We start from the raw sequence: 16,129 nt of genomic DNA, 5'->3' as shown, positions 1-16,129 counted from the left end.
TAAAACATACTAATTTACTTTGAATTTTCTTTTTCATATAAGTACCGTAAGACTTCAATTCTTCCTTTTTCTTGAATTTTTCAACAAGGCAAAAAAGAAATAAGAATAAGTATGCTTTAGTTTTAATACATATACATATACATATATATAAATTTCAACGGGATTCGCCCTACTATATGAAATGAAAAGGATATATGAAACTGGTTTGTAAAAATATATGAAATGTCGATATATAAAACTGATATTTTATTCAAAGTTCTCAACCTATAACGTTTTCTGAAAAAGAAAATAAAAAAAAAACCAAATGTTCGGAAGCCCCAAATTCACAACATTATCGAAACACCCGAAATGGATTTTTTGGTTCAAAATCGATATTCCAGATAACATTCACGCATGAAGAAGAAAAAGGAAGTTGCCGAACCTACCGATGGTTGCGGTACCGGAGACGCACGGAAGCTGTGAGGCAGCAAAGCAAACGGCGCCGTACTGGACTACGTTGGGGAACTGTTAGGGATTAGGGGAAATTTTAGGGATTTGGGGGAGATGAGAGTTTGGGGGGAAGAATCGGGGTTATGTATCAGTTTCGGTCAAAAGGATGGAAAACAAACAACGCCGTTTTCGTCAAAATATTTAACCCATTTGCGGCGTTTATAAAAAAATGCCACTAACTATATCGCCAAACGCAGTCGTTTCCCCATCAAGTAACTAAACCTCTTGGCGTTTTAGAAAAAACGCCACGAATAATATATACAAAACGGCATCGTTTGTATTAAAATTAAAACAAAGTTGCGGCGTTTTAAGGAAAGCGCCACTACTAACAATGGAAAACGACGCAGTTTCCTTAAGTTATAATGCATATTTGCGACGTTTATGTGAAGCGCCACTAAAAGCAACTAAGTAAACGGCGCCGTTTTTCGTAACACCATTTGGATTTTTGTAGAGTTTATACATAAGCGCCACTAAATATAAGGTCAAACGCAGTCGTTTAACTCAAACTCCTGTAAATTTTAAAATATATTCGCGGTGTTTTGAGTGTAGCGCCACTAATACCAACGGAAAACGATGCAGTTCCCTTAACAAAGAAAACATATTTGCGGCGCTTTTTGTAAAACGCCACTAAATGTAATAAGAAAACGGCGCCATTTTCTTCACAACTTACAGTATTTTGCGGCGTTTTTATAAAAAACGCCGGTATTATTTCATCTATTGCGGCGTTTCCTGTGTAGCGCCGCTAATTCTAATGCAAATCCACTAGAAATGGCGTCGTTTTCATGAATACAATTTAACACTAAAGTTCATGAATTCAATTTAACATTAAACCATCCTTAATGTAAGCTTCTGAGATTTAATCCTTTTTCATATATATATTTATTAAATTGATAATTCAAATTTAATTTAATTTGAATTATATTATAAAATATCCATATTTAAACCCTAAAACTCATGACTCATGACTCGTGACCCGCTAGCCGTAACACCGTACCCGTAACCCAGGAACTACAAACAATCATAAACCAAACCCCAAAATCGAATATTATACCATAAATTATCCTTAAACCCCAAACCCCAAACTCCCAAACTCCCAAACCCCTAACCCCAAACTCAAAAACCCAAACCACAAACCCCTAACCCCGAAAACTAAACCCCAAACTCAAAAACCAAAAATCCCAAATCGTAATATTATTGTAGTACAAAAAAAATATTTTAGATTCTTATAATATCAAATGGTATGAATCTCAGTAATTAAATATAACATATATTAATATATATATCTCTTAAGCCATAATCTCAACTATATTCATAATTTCAATTTATTAAATTTATTATTATCTCTTTTACAATTACATAAGAACATATTTAAAATATAAATTAAAAAAATTAATCTAGACCCTAAACCCTAACCTGACCCCTATAACCTTAAACCCTAAATGTAATAGCCCGATTTTAGGCTTAGTCGGAACAGTGGTTTCGGGACCACAAATCTGACGAAAAAAAATGTAATGGCTTGAATTTTCAGAGGTGTCGGAACGGTGATTCGAGATCACTAAATTCGACAAATGGGTAGAAAATATTATTAATTTAGTAAGTATAAGTTAAATATGAAGTTAGGAAAATTTTTGAAATAGTGAATAGTGCACTAGAAATAAATATTAAAATAATTAGAATCGAAATGAGGTATCAAGACCTCGGGGATTTTAAACTGAGCCATAAATATTTTTATAAATATTTATGGAGTGTTAAAAGTTAGTATTAAAGTTTCGTTAAGAAATTTTAAAGTTCCAATAATTAATTGAACAAAAGGACTAAATTGTAACAAATGCAAAATTTTGGGAAATGATTAAATAGCTTAAATGATAAAAGGAAGAGGGCTTAAAAGACAAATAGACCCAAGGTCTATTTGGGCTGGACAACAGAGGCATGAAATCAGCAAGAAAGTAAGGAGAATTAAGGGCAAAATTGGAAAATTGCAAAATTTGCTTAATAAAGTTAGGACCCAAGTGGAATTATCTAGATTTCTCTTCATTTTTCTGAATTCTCATCAGCTAAAACACCATGGAAGGGCTTCTTCAAGCTGGTTCTTCATATTTTATTACAAGTAAGTTCAATTCTTGACTATTTCTTGAAATTTTGTATTTTATGACTTTTACAACTAGGCCCACTTGTTAAATTCATTAGTTTTGATTTTATGAAAGAAGTTGAAAGTTGATATGAATATGTGCTGGAAGTATATGATGATTTAGCATGAAATTAGAGCTTTAAATTGTTCATATGCTGATTTTATTGAAAGAATTGAATAGAAAGTGAATGTTTGGGACCTAATAGTAAAAGAGTTTGAAGATAGAGTTATATGTGGAAATTCTGAATTTCAATAGTTGTGTAACAACTTATAATGTCTAGTAAAGTACTAATTGAGAAAATTAGATTAATTGAGGGGTTAATTGAGAAAGGACCGAATTGTATAAACTGTGAAATTTGGGGCAAAATGGAAATCAACATTTTGCACTAAAGCAGTTTTGGACAGCAGCAGTAGTGTAACTTTGAAAAATCACCAAAATTGTAGAGATTGAATTAGAGGATGAATAAAATATGAAACTAAAGCTTATTGAGTCTAGTTTCTTATAAAAGAAATTATGTAAGCAATGGAATTGTAAATCATGAGATATAATAGATTTTGTGAGACAAGGTCAGAATGAATTCGGGTTCCCCTGTTCTGACTTTGGAAAATCATTAAAAATTGTAAAAAATGATTATGAGTTATAGTTTATATGGTTAGAATCCTTAATGAGTCTATTTTAGAAGAAACAAGCTAAAACATCATCCGAATTCTGTACAATGAGATAATTAATTTTAGTGAAGAGTGGTCGGAACTGTCAGACAGCGAAACAGGGGAAACTTTAAAGAATAAACTGTACTATTTGGCTGAACCAAAAATTATGAAAATTTTATGGTATGAAGATATGTGAGTCTAGTTTCAGGGAAAATTAACGGATCTTAATTTGGAGCTCTGTAGCTCCGGATAAAAATAATTTAGTGACTCTGACTCGGATAAACAGCTTTGAATATACATGTTAGTGAATATTGAAATTATGGTTAATGTTGTTTAAGTGTGTTATACACATTAAGGATGTGGAAGGGAGAGGAGGAGGAGGAAAATTGGGAAATATATGAATGATTCGTGTATAAATGGTCATATGTTTGATTATAACTCATAAACGATGAAATATGAATGATGCTTATTTTGTGCATTATTGGTCATGGTTTAAGCTCATGTGTGAAAATAAAGTTTCATAGTATGTGTGTATGGTATATTCAGTATATGATTTGGCATGAAATAATACCATGAATGGTTTATGAATTAACACATGTTGGTAAGCCCGATATATGAATAAATGATCAAATTGAGCGAACGCGGATTTGAGTACTTCGATCAAGTGACAAAGTGATAAGTGATAGCTTCACTACACTTATCGATCAAGTGACAAGTGGAAAGTGGAAAGTGATAAGTGATAGCTTGGCTACACTTATCCGATCAAGTGACAAGTGAAAAGTGATAAGTGATAGCTTCGGCTATACTTATCTGATCAAGAGACAAAGTGATAAGTAATAGCTTTAGCTACACTTATCTGATCAAGAGACAAAGTGATAAGTGGCTACACTTATCTGATCAAGAAACAAAGTGATAAGTGGCTACACTTATCTGATCAAGAAACAAAGTGATAAGTGGCTACACTTATCGATCGTAAACAAAGTGATAGGTGGCTACACTTATCGATCGGGGACAAGTGATAAGTGATCATATCGTAAGACCATAGTTATACTATGGCAAAGTGAAAGTGAAGTACTCAATTTTCCGTGACCGTTCCCTAATTTGATTAAGGATGGTAAGTGACAAATGGGCCCGAAAGAATTAAAGTAAATGGATAAGTGGTAGTGTATTTATATCAGGACGATGTTGTTATTCAAACTAAAGTGATATTTTCATTGCTAAATTGAGAATTTCATAAATGTGTTATTGAATGGTATAATCAATAAACATTGAGTTAAATGGTAAATACGTATTAGTTTTGAATTTGATGTCATCGAATTGTACGTGAATTAAATGGAAATTGCTAGTGATATGATTTAAATTATGAGCATGAGAAATTGCGAATTGAATGAAATGGAAATGAAGCATTAAATTGCATGAGTATGTATCGGGTCTCGCAGGCCCTAATTATTATGATTATAATATTTTGAGGATATATTGTGAAAAGTTATAGAAACATGTTAATTATTTTGAAAGTTTTAATTTTGATGAAATTTTATAACTCGGTTAAATACGTTTACAAGTGTATGTGTTTTGGTAATGCCTCGTACCCTATTCCGGTGTTGGATACGGTTAAGGGGTGTTACACTAAACCCCTAACCCCTAAGCATCTCACTTGCATATCATTATCCAGAGAAAAAGATGTTTCAACCCATTCTACTGTGGCATGGACTACATATTATTAGAGTTTGGTGCCCACTCCACATCGTTTTAGGAAGCTATATATGTAGCCATGTCCCATGCATATTATCATATTTATTCATCATTATCCGTACTAACCCGACTAAATAATATATAATATTATTAATCACGATATTAATTTGGTGTTTTATATTACTATCTTTGATTTATTAATTTAGTCGAACTATATATCAAAATTTATGCTATTTTTTATTCTTTACAACACAACAATTTAAGTTTTATGATATTTTATTTTACTCATAATTTAATATATTTTTCTAGTAAAATAGTTTAAATAAACTGTGATTGAAAAATAATAATAAATAGTTAGGAGTTAGAAATTCTCTTTAATAAAAACATTTTGTATTAAACATTAATATTATTTGTTATCATTTAAATGTAAATTTGACCAATATATTCATCTTATAATAAAAAAATATATCAAAGAATGAGATAATTAGAATGGTTTTTTATTACTATTAGCGGCGCTTCCTCAAAAACGCCGCTAAAGGCCGGAGCATTAGCGGCGCTTTTTCAGAAAACGCCGCTAAAGGCCCAAAAACTCAAAAAAGGCGTCGTTGGCCTTAGGTTTTTTGCGACGCTTTTTAGAAAACACCGCTAAAGGAAAGAGCATTAGTGGCGCTTTTGAAAAAATGCCGCTAAAGACCCAAAAACTCAGAAAACGGCGTCGTTGGCCTTAGGTTTTTTGCGGCACTTTTCATGAAACGCTGCTAAGTCCCCCGAGCATTAGCGGCGCTTTTTAAAAACCGTCGCTAAAGGCCCAAAACTCAGAAAACAGCGTCGTTGGCCTTAGGTTTTTTGCGACGCTTTTCGGAAAACGCCGCTAAGTCCCCCGAGCATTAGCGGCGCTTTTTAGAAAACGCCGCTAAAGGAAAGAGCATTAGCGGCACGTTTGATAAAACGCCGCTACAGACCCAAAAACTTAGAAAACGGCGCCGTTGGCCTTAGGTTTTTTGCGACGCTTTTCAAAAAACGCCGCTAAGTCCCCCGAGCATTAGCAGCACTTTTTAAAAAACGCCTCTAAAGGCCCAAAACTCAGAAAACGGCGTCGTTGGCCTTAGGTTTTTTGCGGCGCTTTTCATGAAACGCAGCTAATGCTTATTATTAGCGGTGTTTTCCTAAATGCGCCGCTACTTTTCGATCTTTAGCGGCATTTTTGTAGAAGCGCCGCTAATGCTCGATTTTTAGCGATGTTTTTTGTCCAAGCGCCACTAAAAATGCCGCTAAAAACCTATTTTGGTGTAGTGATATATTGGAGAATTTTAAAACTTGTGATTAATTTTAAGAGGAAATTTTAATATCTCATTTTTTTTTCAAATTACAATTTAATTTTTCAAAATTCCTCAAAATTTTGTATAAAAGAAAACTTAAATTTCAAAAATTATTTTTATTTTTTTAAAAATCATTTTATTTAATTTTAATATATATTTTAAAATTTTGTATTTAAAGCTATTTATAACTTTTAAACAAATATAATGATATTTATATTGAATATTTTATATTATTTATTTTAATGTAATTATTATTCTTTTATAATTATTGTTTAATATGTGAAATTCTAATAGCCTATTTTTTTCCAAATCAATTATTTATTAAAACAAAAGAATTAAAAGTACTAGCATTTAAAAATCTCAAAATTTTAAAATTCTTCATCCAAACACACTTTTTATTATTTTTTATTATGTTTCAATCACTTAAAATTAATATTAAAATTGAACTTTAACCCAAAAAAATATTTAAAAATAAAATTAAAAATGGGGTTAAATATAAAATAAAACTTGAAAATTCAAATTTGAGGGTACAAAATTATAAAATGATGAGGTTTAGTTGTTTTTGTAAGTGGAAGAACATTGGATTGAGTTGCTTCCGTTTGTTGATTGGGTTGCTTTAGTACTTTACGTGCTCCAATCACCCATGTTGATGTTCATCATGTAGTGGTTTACCAATACGTGATTGTCGGGAATTCTATGATTAAAAACTATTATCCATAACACAAATCTATTGTTTCCTATTAACCTAACCTCCCTTTATTATTATTTTGTATTCCGTGAAGTAAGCAACAAAACTTGGACATTTTCTAATCTTTTTCCAATACCCCCAAAACAAAATATCATCCTCTCCATGCTTGCATTTCCGACTCAAATCTTTTGCAACTTGAGGGTAACCCCTCACTTTCACCATTTGCTTTTTAATCCTCCGTTTATCTCTCATTCATCTTAAACTACGTATTCCCAGCTAGCAATAATGTTAAAAGTTACGCTTCACCGTGGGCTAGCTCCTCCTTTATTACTCTCTTTGGCATAACTGCTGTGTCCTTCTAAGCAAAAATGATGTCATGCCAATCAATCAACAATCTTTCCATTTTTTGGGGGATGACTTGAATTTTAACTCTATATCAACTTTGATTTTGTATAATTTTACATGTGACATAATTTAGTTTTTACAAACGACCAACACTATTATCGATATAATATAATTTTATATTTATATATTGCATACACAAATGATTACACTTATCCAATGTAAAAATAATTTAATCTATTTATGTGTACAATTAAATCGAAATCAATTTTATATGTATACATCTAAGCATAATCAAAGTTTGATGTGTCTAATTATATAAAATTAAAATTCATGTATCATCAAAATTCATGTATAATTAAAACTACAAATCTTTTCCATGATTCAAACTTTCTCGGTTTAGAGGCTGCCATGGAGTTCTATCTAAGATGCTACTATACTATGGCTCCAATATTTATTTTTTTTACTACATAATTACGTGCATTTCAGAGCAAGCAAGAATTGAATAACAAATCATACATCATCCCACCACCTTGGATTAATAAAGAAAGGTGGAAAAACAATGTGAACTAATTTAATTTCTTGGGAAAAAAAATAATGTCAACTTGCCAATTCAATATCATCAGCATCTTTATCATTGCTATATAATTAGAAAATTGGATGATGCGGTGCATATGGCTTGCGAAAGGGATTTTATTTGTTTATTTACGGGTCAACTTTCTATGGGACTAGGATTTTAATGCCCCCGTTTACTTCCTCTACCTTGGCCTCCATGGCTTACACAGCTTCGAAGAAAAACAACCTACATCTTCTATAGTTTCGAAACTTTTGCGTTGAGATTGAAACCATGGAACTTCTTTCGAGCTGGTGTTATGATGGATCTTTACCAGAAAGTTATGTGATGCCACCAGAGAGAAGACCCGGAAATCTCGTTGTTCCATTGGAAAAATCCATCCCCGTGATTGATCTTCAGTGTCATGATCCAAAAGATACCATTCAACAAATCCTGAAAGCTAGTCAAGATTACGGATTTTTCCAGGTACAAACATATGTATATAATCACATGATATAAGATTAATTAACATCCTTTTTTTTATACAGTAATAATATATATTTGGAAAACATCAGGTAATCAATCATGGAGTTTCGGAGGAGTTAATGGATGAAACGAGGAATGTTGCAGAAGAATTCCATGCTATGCCTGGGTTGGACAAAGAAAGGGAATGCGGCAAGGACCCCAACGGAAGCTGCAAACTGTACACGAGCAGCTACGCTTATCCCAGGGAGGATTTTCACTATTGGAGGGATGCCGTGACGCACCCTTGTCGTCCTTTAGATGAACGCATTCAATATTGGCCTGAAAAACCAACTAGATACAGGTAAACTATCACGTCATTTCTAATCAAAACTTTATATATAGTATGTGATATGTCTTAAACTTCCAGCTTTAAATGTAATCTGCATGAAATATTCGTGGTTATTGACTTTCCACAATTTGACCCTTCCATTCTTCTTTTGGTTCATTAATTAATTTCAGAGAAGTGGTTGGGACGTATTCGGTTGAAATGTGGAAGTTGAGTTGTAGGATCCTAGAGTTTATATGTGAAGGATTAGGGCTTAGCGTCGATTATTTCAGCAACGATCTCACTCAAGTTCCCAAAATCATGATTAATTATTACCCTCCATGCCCCGCACCTAGTTTAACACTGGGATTATCTAAACACTGCGATCCTACCATCATTACCATTCTTCTTCAAGGTCAAATAAATGGCCTCCAAGTCTTCAAAGATGGCCGATGGATTGGCGTCCAACCTCTTCCTCATGCCTTCGTCGTTAATATAGGCTACCTTTTACAGGTACCCCCCCCCCCCATCATATCATTCCTCATAAACTTTTATTTTTTTTAAATTTTCTCATACTATTTTTTATTTGGGTGGCGGGGATAGATTATCAGCAACGGGAAACTAAAAGGAGCTGAACATCGAGTGGTGACGAACTCGAGATATGCTAGGACGACAATTTGTTTCTTCGTGTATCCAAGGGATGAGAGCCTCATAGAACCGGCTAAAGCTTTGGTTAATGCAAGCAATCCTGCAATTTACAAGGCCTTCAAATTTGTTGACTTCGTTACTGCTTTCGTACTCAACCCCGATGATACCGGTGAAGCTGTTAAGGAGCTCATAACCCTCAATCCTTAGACAAGTTTAGTTCATATATATAAATTTGTTGCATATGTTTTTTGCTTTGTTTTCCCATTAATATTCCCAGGAATTGTCTTTATCCAAAGGCAAATGAAGCTTGTTCTAAAACTCTACGAATCTCGAAGGTTTCGAAATTATGGGATACAAGAAGATTTCTTCTTATTTCGTAACCCAGTGTCATATGTGTAATAAAAAAATAAAATGATTAAAACACCAACGACAAAATCAAATTGCAACAAGTTTATTCCTGCAAAGTGCAAACTACTATAATATTGAGGTTTGTTAATTTAACAGACAACTAATTGAAGCACAGAAAGCAAGAATGGGGGAAGGGTGATCAAATTCATTAACTAAGCTATGCTTATATTTACAGTAGTGGGGTACGGAAATACGACTTGGGAATAAATCTATATTAATATTATTGACTATATATTTTTTTACTATTAATTTTAGTGTATAATTATTCAAGTATACATATATATTTATGATTGAAATATGAATAAGATTAAAGTTTAACCTTTTAACCTTAATAATTACATTATACTTCTAATTTCTAATAAGTAATACTAACATATCAAAATCCAAAATTTAGTATGATCTTCTACTATTTATGAAAAAATCAAAATTAAAATATAATTTTGACATATAGAAATCATATGATCTAAAATACAAAAAAAAAAAAAAATCACTTGCCTATTTAAACAAGTTGGGCATTTTAAATTGTAATTTCCTTTCTTTCATGTCACAGAAATCATCAATAATTGAATCATCGTCAAAGGTCAGTGCAATTTCTTTTTTAATGTATGTGATCAAGTATCTTCCCAAATAATCTTTCATTTTATTTCGAAGTTTTGTCTTCACAATTTTAATAGCAAAAAATGCACGCTCAATAGTAGCTATTGAAATAGGAAGAGTCAACACAAGTCGAATTAATTTATCAACAAGCGAGTAAATAACTAACTTTCCTATCTTGGTCAACTCTTGGCATAATTTAGGAATTGAGGATAATTTTGCAAAGATGTATGTTGACGAATATTAAGATCAAAGTGGTCTAGTTGACATCTCAAATGCAACTTCTCTTGCTTTGAAAAGTCTTCAGGATAGAATCTCTCTACAAGCTTACAAATTTTATCAATATTGAAAGATTAATTTGTAGTCATCCCGAGGATCCAAAGCTGAACAAAGCATAAGCAGTTCCACCATATCTTCTTTAAACTTCTCATTCAATTTGTACAATTGAGAGTCAATTGTAGCGTAAAATATATCTACATGAAAGTGATGCTTCATTGTAATTGGATAAATATATATATTTTTTAAACTTTAAAAGGGGTTGGTTTTTAGAATTTAAATTTTTAAGGGGTTTAATGTAATAAAGTTTATCTTAAACGGGATGCTATGTAAATTTCTAAAAGATTATATACATGACTCAAGCTAACAAACTTAGCTTCCTACTCCTACTAACAAGCTAACAATCTCTCTAAGACTTAGTCATCATTTTAATGATAAAAAAGACTGTGCAACCCTTAAGACACTAAAAGGATTAGCTTAAATAAATATTTTAAGAATCATGAACAGTTTTGATTTCATTTGGAATGCTATTAAATTTGATGCACCACTATAAAACACTATAATTTAATTAGGGTGAAAATAATTGTAATTTAATATATATTTATATTTGTTGCTTCAATTTTAGTGACGTTGTTGTTATTATAATAATAAAGAAAATGTGATTTTAATAAATTTAAGTGTGTATTATTATTCAATTTAAGAGTTTGAATTCTAAGTAATAAAAATATATATTTATATTTAATTAAAAGTGAATTTAAATGTTAAATTTTAGGACAAAAATAAAATTTTAAATGAGTAGTTATCTTCAATATGTAGTTATTAAAATATTTTATTTAGAAATATCGACTCTTTTAACTAAATTAATGTTTTAATTTGAGACATTAAACTTAATCATCAATAATATTATACATACTACAAGACCTCTATATTTGAACGAATAAAAATATGATGATAATACATGCCAATTTAAATAAGCAAAATAAAACAACAACATATCTAAGAAAAGCCATATATACATATGAAAGTGTAACTTCAAATACTGAACTACATATAAATGTGGTTGCTGTAAACTAGACCCCGAGGGCATCATAAGTATTCATATAAACTCATCTGATTTTTCAAAGATATATATTTTCTCATATCAATTAAGTTACATAAATTGTACACCATTATTAAAATAAAGGTGATACATCAAAGGGTGTTAAAAGCAATTGCAAATGATGGTTTAATGTGTTGAGATCATATTTGAAAAGAGTATAGACTATGTAAGCTATGTAGGATATATCTCATGTCTTTTGTTTTGGTGTTGATAAGAAGTATTTATCGAGGGGATTATCTTAGCATGAGTCTTAATTACTGTGTACCATCCTTAAAATCCCTTAAGCCGAAAATAGTGTTTATACGAGACCACACGTGTTAGAATTGTTGGAATAATTAAATTAGGTAGGTAGTTGGATACTGGGAGGAACTAAAAAGACTCGTGTATTGAGAAAAATAAATCCAAGGTATTATTAAATTGTAAGAAAGTGAAAAGTGTTGGGGAAAAATATAAAAATTAAAAAATAAGAACGCTTAAATTGAAGTAAAATGTGAAAGAATAAGGATTAGAAGTGTGATTTTACCAAAAGTTAACAACGAATCAAGGCTGGAATTGCAGAGAAAGTTTAAAGGTAAAAGGGTCATTTTATAATTAGATATTTATAAGAAAAAATTTCATAAGTTGGTGGAAAATTTTGAGCCCTTGGATGAATTTGGAATTTGAGAAAGAATGGTGACCATTAGATGACAATGATTCTAACAACCCGATTTTCAATGGTGTCGAAAACGGTGGTTTTAGAACCCTGTTCTCCAATGATCGAGTCCATAAATATTATTATTTAATGTTTATGAGTTAATTATGATATTATATTGAATTTTGGTCTAACGAATTTGTTAATCGAATTAGGGGTGAGCATTCGATCGAATCGAATCAAAAATTTTCGAGTTAATCAAGTTTTCGAATCTCATTTTATCATCCTAACTTTATTTGAAGTTTTCTCGAATTGAGTCGAGTGAGATGGAATTCGAATCGAATCGAATCGAATCAAATATATTTGTTTGAGTTAAATTTTAAAAAATAATTTTGGGTCCTTGTAACCATTGTCACCCATCGTAATAAAATTTGTCCACCTTAATCAAATTTTTTATTAACTTTCTTCACTTCATAATTTATTCATTAATTTTTTATATACTGGTTAGCTTATTTGTTTGCTTAGTTGTTTCAATTATCTTGATTCTTGTCACTATGTATTTTGGAATTAAAAATATATTAAATATAAAAATATGATTTTTTAATAAAAGTTATTTTAAAAATAAAATGTGAAATTGATACCAATATAAAATTTTAACACGAATATTTTATGGCATAATTAAGAATTTAATTTTAATATAAAGATTCAATATGACTAAACAATTCAATAATATAAATAATATAAAATATGAAATTTAATTTAATAATATAAATAGTATATATAAATAAAATTATTACTATTTATGTTTAGTGATTTTTTTTTTGGATAATTTTGATTTTTTATTTGAGAGTAAAGGGTGAGAAGTAAAAGTTTAGGGGGAAAATAAAAAGTTGTGGGAATAAAAGTTTGAGGGAAAGTAAATAGGGGGAGTAAATTTTGGAGGGAAAATATTAAAAAAAAATTGAGGGGGGAGGGTTTGGGGTAGATGGGAGGTGGGAGGTGGGATGGGAAAAGAATAAAAGTTTTAGGGGAAAAGTGGGAGGGAGTAAAAATTTTGGGAGAAAATAAAAGGTTTTGAGTGTTTTTGGGAGTAAAATTTTGGTGGGAAATGGATTTTGGGTAGATTGAGGGGTTGGAAGGGGAGGGGAGTAAAAGTTTTGGGGGGAAAGTGGGAAGGAGTAAAAGTTTTGAGGGAAAAGTAAAAAAGTTTGGGAGTTTAGGGTAAAAATGTAAAATATTATAGTTTGATATTCGAATTATTCGAATTATTCGAGTTATTCGAATTCGAAAATTCAACTCGATTCTAACTCAAAATTCGAAAAAAAATCAAGTTGATTCGAATAACTCGATTCGTTTAACTCGAAATTCGAATTTTTTTCTATTTTTCGAGTCTAATCGAGTTTTGTTCACCCCTAAATCGAATAGTTAGTTTAAGTACAAGTGTTTCACTCTAAAATCAATGGTGTTGGAAAATGAGGTATTGAAACCTCGTTTTAGTAATCTGAGTTATTATATAGGTGAATTAAATTTTGGATAAGTAATTTTGCCGAATTAGTGATTAATTAAGGTACAATGACTAAATTGTAAGAGTGGTAAAAGTTATTTGCTATAGATTTTTATTTGTCAAAGGACCAAAAGAGTGTTAATTAATGGTCTAATATGAAAAGCAAGCCATTTTTAAAAGGGAGTGGACGGTTGATGATTAATTTGTTATAGCATTATTAAATTTTTAAGTATATTATAATATAATAAATGAATAGAACATAAATAAGTTGTCATCTTCATCTTTCTTTCTTTTCTTCACCGTTTAGAGACCAAGAAAACAAGAGACGTCATTTCTTTTAAAGCAATTTTTTTGGCCACTTGCATGGTAAGCTTAGATTAGTTTTTTTTTTTTTTTTGTAAATTTTATGTTTTTCAAATCATAAAAGCTCAGTCTAGCTAACCCGTGTGTTATTTTTCAAAACTGTCAAATTTTCAAAATGTTGCCATTGATGAATTCTTGAAGCTATTGGTGTTATTTGATTAATTTTGAAGCTTAGAAATATGACTAGTTTGTAAGTTTAATTGCTATTTTTTTAACATAGAGACTAAAATGCATGAATTTCATAATTGATGTTAAATTTTGTAATTTATGGTAATATAGGGTTGTAAAGGGATGAAACTAAAATGATATATGGTTATAATAAGTTGTTAAAAGATGTTTAGAATTGATCAATTGTAATGAATTATTATAAATTGGAACTTGAATCAACCGAAGATAATTGAAGAAAAGGTGTTTAGAATTGAAGAAAAGATGTTTAGAATTAGTTATAATAAGTTATACTTTATGATAATATACGGTTGTAGAGAAATGAAATTGAAATGATACATGGTTATAATTGGCTGTTGAAAGATATTTAGAATTGATAAATTTTAATGAATTATTATAAATTGGAACTTGAATCAACTAGAAAATAATTGAAGAAAAAGGAGAAATTGGGGATTAGTCCCCGACACCTTGTTTGTTGTTGTTTTCTCAAGTAAGTTCATATGACACTTACTATGTTCTTTTATATTATGTTTGAATTGTATGATTATACTTATAAATTTATAAATATGTGTAATATTGACGATTTTGGCATCTAAAGGACTAAATTGTAAAGTACGAATTATACGGCAACCATGAATTTATACGAGGTATAGAATGGAAAAGATACGATGATATGGATTATACCATATGTATGAACTGTTATGGAGAGATTGAATTGATACGGAAATGGTATTAAAGCCCTTGTGAACTTAGTAAACGATTGGGATACGAATGGCATGCCATTAGGGTTCCAAAAAGGAAAACGGGTGTTATGATCAGGGATTAATTCAATGGCTTGAGGCCCAGCATATGTTGTGGGTTCTCTGAAGCTAATGTTAGCAACATCGAACTAAGATAGTGTTAGCAACCTTTATCCGAAGCTAGTGTTAGCAGCTCGATAATGTCAGCATATGTAATCAAATGAATCTCGAGTATCCGAGTACAATTTACTTCAGTTCTCTAAGCGAAAAAAAAGAAATGGAAATGGTACTATATGAAAACAAAATGGTTGGAATGAAAATATATATATATGAATTAAATTATATGCATATGTTATAAGTTGAAATTGAACTAGTGGTATATGTCATATGATGGAATGTTAAATGTTTATATGATTGTATTATGAGTTCATGACTTGTAATCGAACTAACCCATTTGATATATTTGTTGAAATGATTATGAAAGTGTAAGGTTGCCAAAGATGCCATGTTAAATATCAATCTATTACAATTGTATAAATTGTTGAAATGTTAAGGTAAGTAAATTTCGTATGGACTTATTAAGCATTCAAAATGCTTACTCGTAGTCTTCTTTTCCTTGTAGATCTTCGGTTTGGGGAACACGTTGGTTGGATCACCACGAAGCTCACACTATCCTATCAGTGATTTGGTAGACCTTTGATTGTTTTAATTTTGGTTTTGTGGCATGTATATAGGTGTGATGAATTGTGTCTGTTTGAATGATATATGAATTGTAGTATATGTTATGCATAATTTTGAGAAATAGTAATGTTTTATGTTATAAAGTATCCATATGTGAAATAGATATTGATTAAGTAGTAATTGGCTAATGGTAAGAAGTAATTTTCATGGTATTGAATGGATTGGCATAAATTGATTTGTTATGATTTGGGTACCATATTGGGGTACATTGGTTAGTGAATGGAAAATAAGTTGATGTTGTGCTTCTGTTATGAAATTGGTATGTATTGATGAGAAATAATGCCAAAACGTGACATGTTCGTTCGGTT

General features: G+C 30.8%; 1 protein-coding gene across 1 annotated transcript; it reads left to right on the top strand.

Annotated features, from left to right (window-relative positions):
- Positions 1-7,992: 7,992 nt before the first annotated feature.
- Positions 7,993-9,680, top strand: LOC105803195 (hyoscyamine 6-dioxygenase). Its single transcript, XM_012635234.2, has 4 exons — positions 7,993-8,348; positions 8,438-8,688; positions 8,847-9,165; positions 9,256-9,680. The coding sequence occupies exons 1-4, from the start codon at positions 8,157-8,159 to the stop codon at positions 9,505-9,507; spliced, it is 1,014 nt and encodes a 337-aa protein (XP_012490688.1). The 5' UTR covers positions 7,993-8,156; the 3' UTR covers positions 9,508-9,680.
- Positions 9,681-16,129: the final 6,449 nt, after the last annotated feature.

Source organism: Gossypium raimondii, chromosome 11 (genome assembly GCF_025698545.1).
Source record: "Gossypium raimondii isolate GPD5lz chromosome 11, ASM2569854v1, whole genome shotgun sequence".
Classification (NCBI taxonomy): domain Eukaryota; kingdom Viridiplantae; phylum Streptophyta; class Magnoliopsida; order Malvales; family Malvaceae; genus Gossypium; species Gossypium raimondii.
The sequence above is the reverse complement of the archived record's forward strand: the minus strand, read 5'-3'. Positions and strand labels throughout refer to the sequence as shown.

What these genes read in the sequence shown, in the direction of transcription:
- LOC105803195 (XM_012635234.2), top strand. Translation starts at nt 8,157, where the DNA reads ATGGAACTTCTTTCGAGCTGGTGTTATGATGGATCTTTACCAGAAAGT. An exon ending in AAGATTACGGATTTTTCCAG is followed by an intron (nt 8,349 to 8,437) that starts GTACAAACATAT and finishes GGAAAACATCAG; the next exon opens with GTAATCAATCATGGAGTTTC. An exon ending in GAAAAACCAACTAGATACAG is followed by an intron (nt 8,689 to 8,846) that starts GTAAACTATCAC and finishes AATTAATTTCAG; the next exon opens with AGAAGTGGTTGGGACGTATT.